Source organism: Cyprinodon variegatus, unplaced genomic scaffold (genome assembly GCF_000732505.1).
Source record: "Cyprinodon variegatus isolate N-32 unplaced genomic scaffold, C_variegatus-1.0 Scaffold2, whole genome shotgun sequence".
Classification (NCBI taxonomy): domain Eukaryota; kingdom Metazoa; phylum Chordata; class Actinopteri; order Cyprinodontiformes; family Cyprinodontidae; genus Cyprinodon; species Cyprinodon variegatus.
The window spans coordinates 2,447,533-2,465,540 of NW_015150455.1; the positions used below are offsets into that span (position 1 = coordinate 2,447,533).

General features: G+C 37.3%; 1 protein-coding gene across 1 annotated transcript; it reads right to left on the reverse strand.

Annotated features, from left to right (window-relative positions):
- Positions 1-2,632: 2,632 nt before the first annotated feature.
- On the reverse strand, positions 2,633-5,535 carry ino80c (INO80 complex subunit C). The gene is made up of 5 exons (XM_015369866.1): positions 5,235-5,535; positions 3,719-3,832; positions 3,518-3,629; positions 3,329-3,396; positions 2,633-3,238 (listed from the first exon to the last, which is right to left on the reverse strand). Exons 1-5 carry the CDS (start codon positions 5,421-5,423, stop codon positions 3,107-3,109), a joined length of 615 nt encoding a protein of 204 aa, XP_015225352.1. The 5' UTR covers positions 5,424-5,535; the 3' UTR covers positions 2,633-3,106.
- Between the last annotated feature and the right edge of the window lie 12,473 nt (positions 5,536-18,008).

Sequence of the window (18,008 nt, forward strand, 5' to 3'; positions counted from 1 at the left end):
GGTTGGCACAATGAGCAGAACTTTGGTGCATCCAGGTGGAGAAAAGGTGTAACTGCAAGTATATATTCTAGCAGCATTTTTTATTTATTTTTGAAAGAAGTAAAAAAAGACGAGTTGTCTAAAATGTGACATAGATGTTAATGTTCAGGTATGGATATGCATCTTATATAACATTACCTCTAAGAGTATGATCTCTGTCTAACTCAGGACAACCCAAACAGAAAGGAAGCCCCAATGAGCACAAACACCTGCCTGCTCCTGCACTGGGACACACTGTGCTGGATAGTGTGCTTGGGTAGTGGAAAGCTCTGACGCTGTTCATTAATCACCATGTTGAGGTTTTGATGCCACAGCAGGAATAAAAACGCTGCTCTGACTTTAACAGATATACTATACTGCCTTCATCAGCGTTGCACGAGTTCAGACTCGAAGGAAATAATGCTTGCCTTCATGTGCAGGACGTGTCATTTAATGTTGTAGCAAAATTTGCTTTCCATGAGGACCATTAGATGACAATTAATAAAGATGTTATTATTATTTCTTTTGTTAACGGTTTTTTTAGGGTTAATTTTTAACTCAATGATTTAGCTTCCCATAAAAAAAAAAAATTCTGTAGAACTTATACTTGAAAACATCATTTTATGCTTTTGCACCAGCTAGTTTTCACTGTACTGGGTTGGATTAAATGCCCAAAGTCGGTCCCTGAGGGCCACTGTCCTGCAGGTTTTAGAGGTTTCCTTTTTCAGCACAGCTGATTTTCATTGGCATCTGGTTTACAGGCTTTTGCCAAACTGCAATCATCAGAATCAGCTTTGCTAAGGTAGGGAAACCTCAAAAACCAGCAGAACAGTGACCCTTGAGGACCGACTTTGGGCATGCCTGGAACATATTCAGGACTAAAACTGGTATTGGCACATTTTTTCTTGTGGAACTACATGGTTATTACACATCTGTTAGTCAGTCTAAATTGCTTTTATTGAGCTTTGGCACACTGTCATACAGGAAGATAGACCTGCATGTCATCTTAAGTAATCTTTCTAAAAGGAAAAGTTTTTTTACATCAAAGAATTTATAGAGCTGTCCAGTGTTCCTTCAGTTACATTTTATGTATGGTTTTTATCTATGCATGTTAGAAAAACCACTGGAAGTATATTTTCTTGGACATGCTTGACTTTGGAAAAAGTCTTTCTTCCTCAAAGATTGGTAACTTAATCTGATATCAGAGAGCTCTATTTGGGACTACAGAAGCTTCTTCCAAACTTATTTCTCAGTTTCCTTTGGGTATTGTCTGACAAACTAAGAAGACCTGAAGAAGTATCTTAGTACAGGATTGGCACTGCAAGGTACCAGTCGATTAAGATTTTATTCATGATCTCTTAGGGGACTATAAATTCAACATTTTCACCTTTCTTGAGATCATTCAGAGTCAGGATTTTGCATGAGGCTCTCGCTCATACAGTGAATCCATAAACTGTAATAAAGACTCTTGTGACACAAATACACAATCAATGCTCATTGATAAATTCTCACTTATTTGTTTTCTTTAAAACAAAAACGCCTATGATTATGTATAAAAAGGATCATTCTATACTTACATTCATTTTGGCCTCTGGTATATTTAATTAAGGATACGTCATTTTACAAGTTTAAGGTCAAATTCAACAAAAGGTGTAGCAGTGAAGGTCAAACTAGTTGGCTCAGTAGTCCATTCTATCATCAAATTAGACCTACCTAGTGGCTCAATCATAATAAAACAGACTATAGACAGTGAGCGGGGTTTGGTATTCACTCTGCTTTTCCCTATAAAGCACATTCAACATGTTTGAATATAGTTACTCCAGGCAAAATGTAAGACTTCACTCCAACTTTTTTTCATATCCGGTCCATCATCCCTCACAAAATGTGCCATGCATCATTCCACACAGAATGCATTAAGGATCCGTCCATGCATCATCTCTAATTTTAAAATTTACTGGATCCACTCTTCACATGGCCAACTTCCTGTGTAGCGCATTTGGCTTTAAGAATTTGACACTTTAAAAATTAAGCTAAGCTTGATCCGTATTTCTGTCAAACGATGAAACGGGGGTCGTCCATCATGTGACAGTGTAACAGAGACAATCGAAATTACAGCACTGACTACAGTGGTTTCTATTAAAGGTATATAGGAGGATTTTCAAGAATTTTTGAAGACCTATCCTCTCCACTTAAAAAAAAAAAAAGCACATGCATAACCCTGTACCCGCTCCCAAAAGGGAACGCCTATTAAATGCGTGCAAGAGCATGCACAAGCCAATTTCTCCTTGTGCATGCTGTGTTTAAAAACATTGCTGTTTGCATCTCTCATACAAGCTTAAAATATTTGCAAATTTCCACTATGTCAGACTCACCACTAGTTAAAATGGGGACAAGCACATAAGACGGCATAAGGTAAACATATCACCAGAATGATGGACAATTAGGAGAACCAATTATTTTTATGATTCCTGCGAAAAAGAGCATCCTCCACTAAATCTTTGAGTATGAAACAGGATGACCAGATAAAGGCATCTGTTTGGCTGAAGGGTTAGTTTCTCACCCATTTTAGAAGTGGGCTCCAAAACAAAGAAGCACAAAAATACCCCAAAACCTGGGACTTAATGTTTTTAATAAAACAAATACAATGGTTACAAAACATAACCAATAACAAAGGAAAGCAGTGGTTCCAACAGGTCTGTTTACACTGTCTTAATACATGCACTGTTTTACAGAAGATGGCTTACAGAACCTTTACTCCAGTTTAAGAAAGAGTAAAAGTTCTTTCATTCAATTTCAAAGTCACACTAATAAATACAAAATGTTTGATAGAAAATCTCTGCTGAAATAACCTCTCACCATCCCGTTACTCCTAAAAGACCGATTTAAACAGAGTATTTGTTCAGTCTTCATTTAAAACATCTATTTTGTGAAATAATTTTGACTCGGATTGATCTTCTCAAAACTGCAGGGCAAAATTCCAGCAGCACCCTCCTGCTGTACTATGTTCACACCTAGTTCCTTTGCAACTACAGATGCAAGTCCACTACTGGTCCAAAGACGTTTTTAGGTCTCAAGCTTCGTTCAGCTGTCATGGAACGATGCATGTTGCCTTTCGAAGGGTAAGGTATCCTGTGACGACATCAGTAGGGAGGAGACGGATGTAGGAAAACTCCTCAGATGATGTGAAGCGCAGCTTCGTCTGTGGATCTGTGTAGTTTGCCTAGGGAAACACATGAGATTGTGTTCAGATTCTGCTTTTAACAATACCTGAAAAAATTTCATGCTGTCTTTTTATTGATGGATTACTCACTGGTAGACCAGAAATATCAGAGTATTTCTTTGCTGGTTTTAAAGAGGGAGGCACATCAATGTTGTAGTCTGAAATTATAGAAGAAATTACACCACTGATTTGATCTCTTCATACCTAAGGTCATCCACCTGCTTGATCTAGTACGACTGCTTGAATTGATGTAGAATCTGACCAGAACCGCAGACTTACAGTTGGGATCACTGAGCTTCCAGGGTAAAGTCCGCTCCAAAGCCAGAATCTGTTTCAGATTCTTCCAGGTCCTATTCTTTTTACCAGCTGCTGCTCCTCCTATCCCTGAGTGCTGCACAGAAAACAGAAGAGATGAAGAGGAACTGGTCAAGAAACACGATGAGAGGATAAATTTGAATCCAGGTGGCTGCAGGCTCTCACCATAAATGTGTTATCTTTGAAAGGAGGGAGCTTTACAGCAGAATCCGTGGTGGTTGGGGTGCTGTCCACTGATCCCACCATCTTCATCTCAGCCACACTTTCAACTGCAGTTATCTGAAGACACAACATTGAGACGAGAATTAAAAATATGCGTAATTTTCAGCATTTCCGTCTCCTCCGTACTGATGTCGTCACATGGTACCCGACCCTTCGAAAGGCAACATGCATCGATCCATCTCAATTAATTATCTGAGATCATTCAAGGTCCTTTACATTAAAAACAGAAAAGGAAACATTATGGTGACATAAAGGCAATTCAATAATTATAAATTGAAGAGAATAAAAATGAAGACTTAGAAACTTAAATTCAATAATTTTTTATCGTCACACCAAATTTGGACTCAGGTCCCAGTTCAATAACCTTAATATTTAAGAAAAAGAAAGAGAAAAAGATGAAGCTGCATTAAATGTGGTTCGAGTTAAGCCGCCTAACAGCTGCTGGGTAGAAACTGTTTTTTAGTCTGCTGGTTTTGCTCTGGATGCTCCTCAGCCATCCAACTGAGGGGAGAGGCTGCAACAGTCTGTGTGCAGGATGGGTGGATTCCTTTATAATGCTGAGCACCCTTCCTGCATCCTGAGAGGTCTCGGATGGATGAAAGATGCTCCCTGCAGTCCACTGTGTAGCATTAACCAGCCTCTGTAGAACCATCCCCTCACATCCTGGCAAAAAGGTGATGCAGGTGCAGAGAATTATCCCCACTACATGACAACAAAAGGAAAAACTCCTCTGGACTGAGCTCCTGAGGAAAGCTCTTTGCAGCTTCCTGAGAAGGTAGAGGCTGAGCTTTCCTTGGTGAGGGCACTGGATAAATTGACACCTAGAGTAAATCCAGCACCATCTCAATCTGGTTCATATAATATATGGACCTGTGAGGTCTGCAAATTTCACTGTAGGACAGTTCAGGTGTGTTGCCCAACACTCATGTGTCAGCAGAGTAAATAAAAGGGGCTTAGCATTCCGCCAGAGGTCTGTTGGTCCAGGTTCTCAAGTGTGGGAGTCAAACAGCTTCATATCAGGGCTGACTATGATGATCATACTAGGGCTGCAAGTAACTATTATTTTGCAAATCAATTAATCTGTCAGTAATTTTTTGATTAATTGATTAATAATCAGATAGCCAAAGATTCCTTAAACAAAATATTTTACAAAATTAAACAAACTGGATAGAGCATATTGACAGGCAAAACATTTTTTTTTTATCTTATTTAAAAAATGTTCATATATATATATATATATATATATATATATATATATATATATAAATTGATATAATTAAAGCTCGAAATGGGTTTTTCTGACAGCTTTAAGCATACAGTCTCCATACTCCAGTTAACGATTGATCGATGCAAAATTATTAATCAATAATTGATTAATCGCAATTAATCCGAGTGTTTCAGCTCTAGATCATACATATTAATATCAATAGTGATTGATGTATCTCCATGTGAGTAATACCTGTGTCTGTGTGGCTGGGCTGGCTGTCAGCGGAAGTTTCTTCTTTTTGCTGCCGCTAAGGTTGCTGTTCCCTGCGGCCTGCTGAGCGCCGGACACCGCCGGACTGCCTGGACGCTTCTTCCCCCGCAGGGCGGCTGCGCTGGCGGCCGCCGCCTGCGGCCTCACCGTTATAGGGATCTGAGAAGCCATTCTAAATAAACGCGTTGAGATACAATCAAAACCTACAACCACGAACCATTTGTGCTCTGTAGGAACTCAGCATGAGCTCACTGCCTTCAGAAATGTAAACATTATTCGAACCGGATTTGGTATTCTATCACTTCCGGGTAAACGCTTTTCAAAGTAAAGCAGTGTAGTCAGAGAATTTTTTTCATTTATACTTTAATAAGTTTGTAAATGATTGCTGTTGAATATATATATATATTTTTTTTCAAAACGATTAAGTCAATTTCAGAATAAAAAAATTTACAGATTTAATTATATTCATTTCACTAAAAATATATGCAGCCTGTTCCGAAGAAGAAAAAAAATGATCGTAAATTCAGGTTGATGACGTCACAAGAGGAACAAATAGAAGACTAAAAATATTTTTTGTCTTCTAATACTCCAAGCCAATACTATTTTGTTGCTGAAAAGGTAAATGCATCTGAAGTTTGATATTAAGGGAAAAAATAATAGACATATCCAGTATGTTTTACAAGACAGACACACATTTTTCCTCAATCCTGAAAATGAAAATATGTTATTCCCTTTGGAGAATGAAGGTGACTGAGGAATCTGTCAGTCAATATATTTTTCACCGTGAAAGAAAATTTTGCCTCCTTATTATTTCGTTTTAATTTAGATTTTTAGTTCAGTTTAGGTACAGCAAAAATGAAATGAAAACTTTGATCGTGTACTACTGCTGCCACCATGTGTCTCTGGGGAGTATAGCATCCAGAGAAAAATTGAAACCTTTGTATATTAAATGCTATAATAAAGTGAAACTATGCAAGTGTTTTATTTCCTGATTAAATTATAAAGCTTCAGATACTTCAGAATACCTTACAGTAAGCAAACAGATTTAATGAGAATGTTTTAGTTTTTCTTCTCTCTATGGCCTGTTCTTATACAACCCTTTTTCAAGTCAGAGGACTTGACCAAAGAACTTTATATTACATTAAGTCATTCAACCATTAAAACACACCTAAACACTGATGGCGGTAAGCTACATTTAATAGGCTAATTTGAAGACTTTGCTCCCTCATTTTTATCAACACCTGGACTTTGCAACTGGGGGTGATAACACTTTAGACCTGGTTTACTCTAATATCAAAGATACATTCAGAGCAGCCTGGCGCCCCCATCTCGGGTCATCAGATCACCTGTCAGTCATGCTTATCCCTGCATATAAGCCACAGCTGCTCAGGGCTAAACCAACAATTAAAGGGGTCCGAGTGTGGTCTGAGGGCGCCGTGGAGATACTCCAAGACTTTTTTGAATGCTCTGACTGGAACTTCTTCAAGACTGCAGCTACGTATGACAACATATTAAATATAAAGGAATATGCCATGACTGTGTCAGACTACATCAACAAATGCAGTGAGGACGTCAGCATCAAAAAGAATATCACCACCTGGGCCAACCAGTGACCCTGGATGCAGCATCATCCCACAGCATCTGATAGGCAAACTGGATCAGCTGGGCTTCAATAAATCCCTCTGCAATTGACAGCTAGACTTCCTCATTGACAGACCTCAGTCACTCGGGTCGGAGAGAATACGTCTGATGTCATCATCCTAAACAGGCTCCTCTCAGGGCTGCGTCCTAAACCTTCTGATGTTCCCTCTGATGACATATGACTGCGTCCCCAGGTTCCCCACCAATCAAATCAGGAAGTTTGCAGACGACACCAAGGTGGTGGGCCTCATCAGAGACGACAATGACCAGGACTACAGAGAGGAGGTGGAGCAGCTGGTGGACTTCAGGAAGAACCGGCCTAACCCCGCTCCACTGCTCATCAACAGCTCAGCTGTAGCACTGGGGCACATCACAGACAAACTCACCTGGACTGTAAACACAACCTCCCTGGTCAAAAGGGCACAGAAGCGCATGTACTTCCTGTGGAGGATTAGGAGAGCCCACCTGCCCCTGCACATCCTCACAACCTTTAACAGAAGCACCATAGAGAGCGTTCTGACCAGCTGTCTCTCTGTGTGGTGTGGAGGCTGCAGCGCCTCAGACTGGAAGAAGATGAGGAGAGCAGTGAGAACTGCAGAGAAGATCATCGGGGCTCCTCTTCCCTCAATTAAAGACTTTTCATCTAAACCCTGCATATGCCGAGCCCATAACATTATAAATGATCCCTGAGACTCCCAACATGGACTGTTCTCCCTGCTGCCTTCTGGGAAGAGGCTTTGAAGCATCCAATTCTGGTCCAGCAGATTCCAGCACAGTTTCTTCCCCACTGCCATTAGAATGTTGAATAAAATTAGTTTTTAAAAAAAGCGCTGAATGTTGGAAACTAAATCATATACCAGTATTATGTTTACATTTGATCACCATGTTTATGTTTTATCACTGCTGCACTTTAAAATGGAAATGTCTTGAGAGCTGTACTGAACAAAATTTATTTTTTTTATACACTGTGAGTGTACAAAATGACAATAAAGACTAAGTCTACATCGTACACACAAAAAAAATGTCTCTAAGGAAACAAATTACAAAATAAAACAAGGACACAACACTACTTACAGAACGTTGGTTAAACTCTTATATAGCTGTTGTTGTGGGAAAATTTATATCTTTCTCTCATTATATATTAATATTCATATTTACTCACTATAAAAGTTTTCNAGGGCTAAACCAACAATTAAAGGGGTCCGAGTGTGGTCTGAGGGCGCCGTGGAGATACTCCAAGACTTTTTTGAATGCTCTGACTGGAACTTCTTCAAGACTGCAGCAACGTATGACAACATATTAAATATAAAGGAATATGCAATGACTGTGTCAGACTAAAAAATGTCTCTAAGGAAGCAAATTACAAAATAAAACAAGGAAAACAACCCTACTTACAGAACTTTGGTTAAACTCTTATATAGCTGTTTAAATTGATGAAAATATTTGCTGATTTAAAACTTTTAGATTCTTTTAATACCACATTAAACCAAAACCAAATTTTCCTCGCTTTAGGTTTCTGAAAAATATAAATCTGTGAATTTGTCCACTTAAAAAAAGGGTTAGAAATACAGAATTTGTTGCAGATTTGTTAGAAAAAGAACTAATGAAAAATAAAATGTTCATTTATGTCTTATCTTACAACGTTACCATCAGACAGCTTAAGATGGCAAACTGTCCATCTCTACAGATTACATGCATACCTGTCCCTTTGTAATAGACATTGAATATCTTTGAAGATGCCTATTTAAGTACCTGTGCTTGCTAATTAAATTTATTTTTTATATCACTTTAAAAAGCAGTTAGTGATTAATTATTTTTACTATAGCATTGGTATTTGGAAGTTTGCTGAACCATTAGTTAATCTTTTGCAGAAATAATGTTGTATGAAATGCAAATGTCCTAATCAAATATATCACTCTGACACACGAAGGAGCCTCGTATGTCATGCATCCTTGGTGAAAAAAGAGATTGTTAAAAAGAACATGTAAATAGATATTCTGTCTTTGCAAGATTAGTGTGAGCACATTAAAAGAGATAATCACTCATGTGTTAGGATGAAGCTGAGATTATAGGAACAATAATCACACCAAGGTCAAAACGTTCCTGTTAAGAGTTTAGTTCTGAAAAAATATTTTATCTACACAATGACCTTTATCAAAAAACTTTTAGATTGTGACTGCATTAATCAGTGACCCAGGGTTATTTACATGTTAACCATGTCATGGTATCTGTCTGGGGGGAAAGAAGCAAAGTTTTCTCAGGACGGGAGTTTCCAGTTCTCAGAGTAGCAATTCATGCCCTGCAGGCTTATGTAGATGTAATCATTTCCATCAAAGCAAATTCAAATGATGGAATTACATTCTTTGCATGCCTAAGATCAAACTATTGTTACATTCAGCTTTGGTTAACTTAGGAGCAAACTAATATATGCAGGATACCTGCTTTCAGGAGATAGTTCTGGACCACTCTGTTACAGAATTAGGAAGAATGTTTAGATCAGCTACTAAATCTCCGAATCAGGAGGAGCACTGAGGGTTCCGGTTAAAGAAGAGTAGACCAGTTTTTTAAACCGGTTTTTGGTTCTTGTAGTGTGGCACACAAATTTCTTGGATCTGGAAAGAGGTTACAACCGACTGCCTTGAGGCATTTATTATGTGGTGGACACTGTGCTGAGGATGCTTTTGAGATTTAAATTCAACACAGTGCTTTTGTGGAATACCCAGACCGAAAGCTGTGTCCACATTCCCAGCAGAATATCAAACCCATTCCTGGAGTAGGTTGACTCCACTCCATGCTGTTTATGGTGTTAATTGAATTGCTTTCAAGGCATTGAGAAGGCTGTGTCTTGTTTGGGAACCAAAGGCTTTCATTTTTGTTTTCTCAAAATGATCCTGCTCTGTCATTATTGTCAAGTAATGACTTTCAGATTTCACTATACTGTAGTAATTCACGGCCAAGTGTAATGCAGGGAGTAAATGAATGGGCTCCAATAAGTTTGTTACAATGGTTCTCAACCAGAAAATTATGACTTCTTTCCCCAGTTTGAGAGTCTGTCTGTTATGATCTTAATTTTTGGACCTTTTTGTTTCTGTTAAGTTTTTACTTTTTGGGTTAGAAAATATTTTTTGTTTTGTTATGTGTTGTTCTCTAGATTTACATCATTTTTGTATTTTTAGTATTGCTGCCCCCAGTGTCCTTTCCTTTCCACCTAGCTCTTTCTAGATAATTCTGTAAAAAAAAAAAAACCTGCTCCATATGAGCCAATCATTCCTTCCATTGTTCTGTCTCCCTTATATACGTACGCCTCCTGTTCAGTTACTCATTGCTGGATCCTTGTCATTGTTTTGGTTTATTCCTCCCTCGTGTCTGCTAGTGTTTTGGTTCTTGAGTTTCCTTGTCCATCAGTTCTAGACTTAGAATTTTGCATCTTACTTTTCCATTAAAATGTGCAAGCAATCTTCCCTGCCTCCTTCTGCCTTTGGGTCCACAACCATATCCACTGTCTTTTCCTCAGGCGAACAAATTCAGGTCTCTTTGTCTTTGGTACATAGCAAAGTATTATAGATAAATTGGGTCCTGATGTTCAGTAACAAAATCAATAAAAGCAAAATATTTCTTCATCAGAACCCTCTCCCCATAATATATAATTAAAATGTTGAAATAAAATTACATTGCATGTCATGGTCCTATTGTAGTAGCGTACCAGTCATGAGTCTGCAGGCATTGCTCTTGGTTATACTCTGATGTGAAAAAGTTAAATCTGACATCATGGGACTTACATGGTTATTCCATTGTCATACTGTCAGAGTAGTTTCATGCTGACATCTTTGAGGTTGAGCGCCTGTAGCTAATCTAGCTGTCTACACAGGCGCTAAGGGAGGAACCTGTCAGCGTTCACTCAGCGCTCACAACAGACTCTACGACATCGACATTCAACACAGAGCTTTCAGAGCAGTGGAGAACGACTTAATTAACTCTGGGAAGCTAGTATACTGCTAAAAATATTATCAAAGTTTATCCGGCTGATGCACAAACACGTTCCTGCTACCCAAATTTTCTTGTCATTCCAGTAGCGGACTGCTGTCAAAGAGGGAAGGCTGATCCAGAGGAGGGACTTTCATGATGTTGCATTCATTTTTTAACACTGGTACACTGCTGCTGTCACCTATATAAATAAAACATATCTTGGGTTTCTGTTAAAGCTTATTTGGAACATCGGTTAATCTTTAATGGCTAATTTTATGGCTACATGGGTTTGAAAATTAGCAGGCTCAGCTTTTTCAAAGTCTATGTTAGGAATTGAGAAAAAAGAAAAAAACTGAACTTCATGAGGTGAAGCTTAAAAAATTCCTGTTGATACAAGTCTGTCCAGATTAAGGTCATGTGTCCAAATCATTTTAATATATTAACACGCCTATAACTAAACTATTTGTTATGGTTCTGTGAAAACTCAAAGCCCCAATTGGGTCATTGCTTTCAGAATTATGTACAATGCAATATTCCTCCACAACAGGTTGACCGATGATAAGTTGAACTATTCAGTTTTTATTTGTTAAACATCTTAAAACTCATTGATCCTTTTTTATCTCTTGCATGTTTTGCCACTTTGTTTTGGCCTATCCAACTAAATCTTGATGAAATACTTGTTTAGTACAAGTTTAGTTTTGTACGACACAACAAGAACTTTTTCAAGGAACGAAAATACCTTTGGAGGGTCATTTTATAGTAGCAGGCAGGGAGGATTTGGATAACTTGGGTGCAAGCTCAGCCTGAAACAACTGTTATTGATCAGTGTTAGCAAACCATTGACCTGTACTAGATATGTGTCAATTTTTTAAATGAGAATGAATAGCCTCTGTAGTTTGCTGGCATGTGTGGGCTGGGTGGCCTAAACTAAAAGATTTGTTTATAGTTGTTTGTAAAAAAAAAAAAAAAAAAAGGAGTATATTTATATATTACAATATACATTTGTTCGCATTCATCTTCTGTGTTGTCAAAAGTTGAAGCAAGGATGAACGTATAAATAATCTGAAAATGTTAATGCATTAACAAGGCATGTGATTAGAATTGTTGCAAATGTTAAGTACTGTCATCAGATTAACACCACTTAGATATCAATCTATTTCAAAGCAGCATACTGCATGTACTGCGTTTTTACAGTGATCTTTTCAGTTTATTTTTTTCTCTTCATGACGTTGAAACCTTAATAAATGTACTAGTTGCATCATGGGTTAATTTTTAAAATTATTGCCGTTTTTTTTTTTTTACTCAAGCCCACGATCCAAAAGGCATTTGAATTTTCTTGAGATATATACTTTGCACAGTAATGAATTTTAAAATGCATTGAAGTAGCTGGTGATTTTAGCAGAAAACCAGAAAGAAATGGGACCACGCAGAGGAAGAAGTTTGCCTCAGCAAACTACTCATATCATTTTTACCTTTTTGATTTGTTTCACATTTAAATCCCAAATGTTAATGCTTTTAGTTAAACTTGTGTGTGTTATACAGGAATGTAGAGCAACGTGTTTCTCTGACCAGTTTCAATGTTGCTTCATATTTGTCAAATATATTTGTTTAGAATTGCATCTGCAGTGGTGGAAAGTAAGAAAGTAAATTTACTTGATTACTGTACTTAAGTACATTTTTTTCATTATATTTCCTTTACTTGAGTAATTTCTTGAGGGGTGGGGGGGATTGGTACTTATAACTTTCACTCCACCACATTTCAAAGTCAAATATTGTACTTTTTACTCTATTTCGAGGAAGATGCAAGTTCCTTGTTACTTTTGTCTAAGCTTAGCTTTGCAATCTGCTAATTTCAACATGCAGGATAGCAGCCATCAGGACTGAATTTGAACACCATTGTTTTAGAGATTTGCATAACATTCCACAAGATATCATTTGTAGTTTTTAAATATTATTAAGGCATTAGTTTTTTTGCCATATGGCCAAGTTGTTCCAGTAGGATGAGTTCTCAAATCAGAGTTTCGGTTTCTTTGTGGTAACAGATTAAACCTTAAACTACTATTCCATAATGAAAATGTGAGGATATTCAAGTCACTCCTGTTTTCTTTTTGGCTTGTTTTTAAATTAGAAATAACAATCAAAATAGTTATTTTTTGCGTCATTTTTTATGCTGAAGTTCCTTCCAGGTGCTGTAGAATATGTAGAGGGTGGTTCTACACTTCAGTATGTCAGGTGGTTTCTGAAAGTTACAAGGTTCTTAAAAATTACCCTGAAAATTAAACATGAATGTACTGATATTAGAAATATCTATTTTTGAATACTAAAGTACTTATAAATGTGTGTACTTATGATTACTTAAGTATTTTGTTGCTTAAGATTTCAGCCCAACTTTCCTTTCATGTTTTATCAATCATTTGATTTTTCTTTTAATATTATTTTCTAATAAAGTATATTTTTCCCTTGCCACTGCAATGTCCTATTAAATCATTTCTTATGTACAGAACTTTAAATTGTGTTGCCACTGAAATACACTATATAAATAACCTTGCCTTGTCTTGCCTTCATGAACTATTAATATTTCTTTTTTAAACAATGGTTTTCTTCTTACCACTCTTACATAAAAGGACGATTTTCAGGAGGCAAAAATATTAGTTGTCTGATCAAACAAGAATTTGGATATTTGGTTGAACTATTTCATTACTTTATCCTGACCTATCTGCTGTGTTCTTTGGTTTTAATGAAAAACAGACCAGTTTCTGGATTTTGAAAAAAAAAAAAAAAAAGGGTAGGGGGGAGTTTAGATTAAGGAGTTATTTTCAAGGAAGATTAAAATATATCTATATATTTTTCTACAGCATAATGTACAAAGTCTGCATGTGAGTAGAGAGGTCAACAGGTTTTAATGTTTTTGGAAGGTACATCTACTTTTTCCATTTGCTCGTAATTTATTTTAGCTGGTAAACTATGCAGGTGAAGTCATAAAAGGGACTTTATTGGCCGTGGTCCGAAACAGGAAGAGGCTCTAGAAGATAAAAGGTAGACTCTGGTGGAATTTTAAAGTAAAATCAATGCCGGTGACACTACGGCACAGTTATGCATAAAAAAAAGCAACAATACATAGAAATATAGTAACAGGAAATGTTATAATAGCAAACCAATTTTGGCAATCTGATGGTGCTGAAAAATCCTGCAGGGCGTATTAACTGTGCCTTGATTAGAGACGATTAGAATAATTTAGATCTCCACTTAAACAGGAGGTGCAGAAGAGCTGAAAAGTGGACAGCACAGAAATACTCATTAATATTATCAGATTCTAAGCCAGAGAAATTTTGCCTCCGCAAAATGAAAGAAACAATCAGTTGCGATAAATCCTGGATGCTCCCTGAGCATGCGTGGGTTCTCTCTGGGTACTCCGGCTTCCTGCCACAGTCCAAAAATATGACTGTTAGGTTAATTGGCTTCTCTAAATTCTCCTTGTATGTGAGTGAGTTTGTGAATGGTGGTTTGTCCTGTGTGTCTCTGTGTTCCCCTGCGATAGACTGGCGACCTGTCCAGGGTGTACCCCGCCTCTCGCCTGTAGACAGCTGGAGATAGGCACCAGCACCCCTCGCAACCCCAGCTGGGATAAACAGTGACAGACAATGGATGGATTAATCCTGGACGGCACAGTTTGTAGCGCTGCTATCTTGCAGCAAAAAGGTCCTTACTTTAGTTCCTTGCATCTTTCTGCAGTGAGTTTGCATATTCTCAATGTGGGTGGGTGGGTTTTCTCAGGGTACTGCAGCTTCTTCCAGCAGTCCAAAAACAAGACTTTTAGGCTAATTGGTGACTGAATTGGCGTTAGGTCTATGTGTGGTTGCATGTCTATGTGTTGCCTCTAATGGACAGGTTAACCCTAAACCAATAGAAGAGCAGCTTAGACTTCGACAGATTTTATTTGTGATTTTGTTTACACAAATGTAAAACAAAAAAGAAGTTTTGTTTGGAACAACTCTCTTGACAATTTCATCTTTTTAAAAGTGCAGCCTTGAAAAATAGACCACTGTCCAGGATGAAACAACTAAGATCCAGGAGTACATCAGGAAGATGGCCCCCAAAGACAAATTGCTTGGCGAATATACCTCAGGCAGGAGAAAACTGAAAGTGAGGACAAGAAAGAGGGAGAACCATCATGGAGGGACAAGCCGCTGCACGGCGTGTACGACAGACAAATAGAGAAGTGGCTGATATCAAAAAATCCTACCAGTGGCTGGAAAAGGCTGAACTGAAGGACAGCACAGAGGCACTAATCATGGCAGCACAAGAACAGGCACTCAGTACAAGATTAATAGAGGCCGGGGTGTACCACACCAGGCAGGACCCCCGATGCAGACTGTGCAAAGATGCCTCTGAAACAATACAGCACATAACAGCAGGGTGTAAAATGCAGGCAGGAAGTGCATACATGGAACGCACAACCAGGTAGCTGTCATAGTGTACAGGAACATCTGCCATGANTGGTTCTGGTTTGTTGTTATTTTTGTTGGATTTTTGATTCCTGCCTCTGAACCTGTGAACCTCATTAAACCCACCTAAATTCACCTCTGCCTACTTGCCTCTGCTTTTGGGTCCTCAATCCAACCACAAATCCTGACAAAAAAAAAAGAAAAAAAGAATATATATATATATATATATATATATATATATATATATATATATATATAACAGTAATAAACATATGACTGTACATTTACAGTTCTAACTTTTTTATATATAAAGATAAAATTTAATTAAATACAATAACCTATTTTACAAAACATTCAGCAGTCTAATGGCAGTGGGGAAGAAACTGTTGTGGAATGCTGTAGCTCTTTCTTAAATCTCATCTTGCCAGTGCAGAAAGTTTGTTTTTATTTTTGTCTGTGCAGGAACAGAGGTGAGTCATAAAATTCCAACATTGCTCCTCAAAGACTTCATTAAGTCGAACAGGAGTTTGGCTCCGACACTCACAGAAAACCAGTTTGTCGGTGTAAATCCAAATCTGTGTACTCAAGCCATATCTCACACATCTGAACATTAACTGCCAAATAAAGCTGCACCTGGGGGCTCTTTGCCAGTCAGAAACAGAATTTACCATCCCAGTGAATGAGTTGGAAAATTGAGAACATCAGAAGAAAATGAAGCAGCTGAGTAAAGGTGGATGGGTTTGCCCCTCTCCGACTGAGGTCTAAGTATTCCCAAATGACTCTTATTCTAGAAATAAATTGTGTCTAAAAAAGGTTGCGCCTGGCATTCAAGACAATTAAGCACTCCCCTGATAGAGGAGGTAATAGTGAGCAACTGCACCAACATTCTGCTCTTCTTTCTGGTGCAAAAAAAGAAACTTATTTGCCTCTTTTCTTCTTTTATATATTACTGCAGTTCAATTTTTCTTCTCAGAACGTAGCCATAAATGTCAAGCCCTGAGCTCTGCCTGCATTGCTTTTGGATTGATGGTTTGTTTGCAGGTTGTGGCCCATAAAGACTTTGGTCCTTGAGATCTACCACTGTTTCCCTAACTCCAGCAGCTTGTTGTAACTTATTGTTAGACATCCCTACATTAAGGTTGTATATGCTGTAAAAGAAAATAAAATTAATCTATGAAAAATGCAGTGTTTCATCTTCATGAATTCAAAATCAGAGAAGCTTTAGGTTGAGTTTGTTTGTTAATTGCACTAAATCACTATAAAACTCTGCATTAATAGTTTACTTTAAGTTTATTCAGACACATAAAAAACACAGACATATTGTGTATTGATGAACAATACTGTTGCTGAAAGGTTTAGGCTGAAGCAAAAGCTTATGAATTTCTCCCTGCTTATAACTAAATTAAGCTTCACTTGTCTTAAAAACAATAAACAATTCTGTAATATATAAGAAAATATGCTTCACCTACGATGATCATTTTCAGATACAGCTATTTTGAAAATAATGATAATATATATTAAACCATCTAAATTTGGACAAATAGATAAGACATAAGGAAAAATAACTTCAGGAGTTTACTCTTTTCTCCCTTTTTAAGGTTTGTCACTAGTAAATTAAAGGTCATTTAACACATACAATGATAGATCACAAAGCTTGTATTTTACGCAAGCAACTCTGCTACTCTGTAATAAAGCTTTCAAGTCTAAAATTTCCTTTGAAAGTCTGTTTAAATTGTTGGTTTCTAAATAAAACAATGTAATGAATCTTTTAAACATTGGTGTTTATAAAAACCTGTATCTTAGATTAAAGGTGAGAAAGACTTGTATTATAATAAAAACAGCCATATATAGAGCACATATAAACACACACCCATCTGTCTGTCTATCTGTCTGTCCGTCCGTTCATCTATCACTTCATATTACTCAATAATGTGGATAGAATCTTTAATTACCTGTTTAATGAAGCATAATCTGTAAATCTTCCTCTGTAAGAAGAATTCTATTGATAAAGCAGTTTAAATTGTCAACCAAAAGTAAAGCAGCTTTTGGAAACACTTTGCTGGTCCTGCACCCAGTAATCAAATGGTCAGTCTGCCTCAATAGCATGTAGATTGCTGATTATCTAATTTCCAAAAAACATATATATATAATTTTTTTTTTTTTTTTGTTTTTTGGAAGATTAGATAGTTTTCTAAATGCTATTGAGGCAGATATGAATCTCTTGGGATATTCAATAAATTGATTTATTGACAATCAGGTGACACGAGAATTTGACCAATTACAGTAGAGTTTCCTTTATCTTAGACAGCCAATCAAATACTATGTGTATATACCTGACAGGTCCTGTCCATCATTGTGATACCACCAGGCATACAGATTTGAAGCTTTGTCGAGATCGATAAAGTTTCTCCTGTAGATAATTTCTGTCACCAGTTTTTTAAACTTTACTTTACTTTTATACTCTGTTGGTGAGACAAAGTAAAGGAGTAGAGTAACCACATCAGTAAATGACTGGGCTAAGATGAGGGATATTACAATCGTCCTCTGCCACAGTGACAAAACATCTAAACATCGTGACTTGCAGTGCTCACGCAATTCCAAAAAAAACATGCATTTTGAAGTCAACAACCTGTATGAGACAGAAACTTTGTTATAACACACAAATAAGTTGTTTTGGTAGGGAGATAAGTTTCTGCCAATTAAC

Bases quoted from the DNA above. Each gene is read 5' to 3' on its own strand.
- ino80c (XM_015369866.1), bottom strand. From the start codon at position 5,423: ATGGCTTCTCAGATCCCTATAACGGTGAGGCCGCAGGCGGCGGCCGCC. The intron at 3,833-5,234 runs GTATTACTCACA...TTGTGTCTTCAG, and splicing joins GCCCAGCCACACAGACACAG to ATAACTGCAGTTGAAAGTGT. The intron at 3,630-3,718 runs GTGAGAGCCTGC...TTTTCTGTGCAG, and splicing joins TCAAAGATAACACATTTATG to CACTCAGGGATAGGAGGAGC.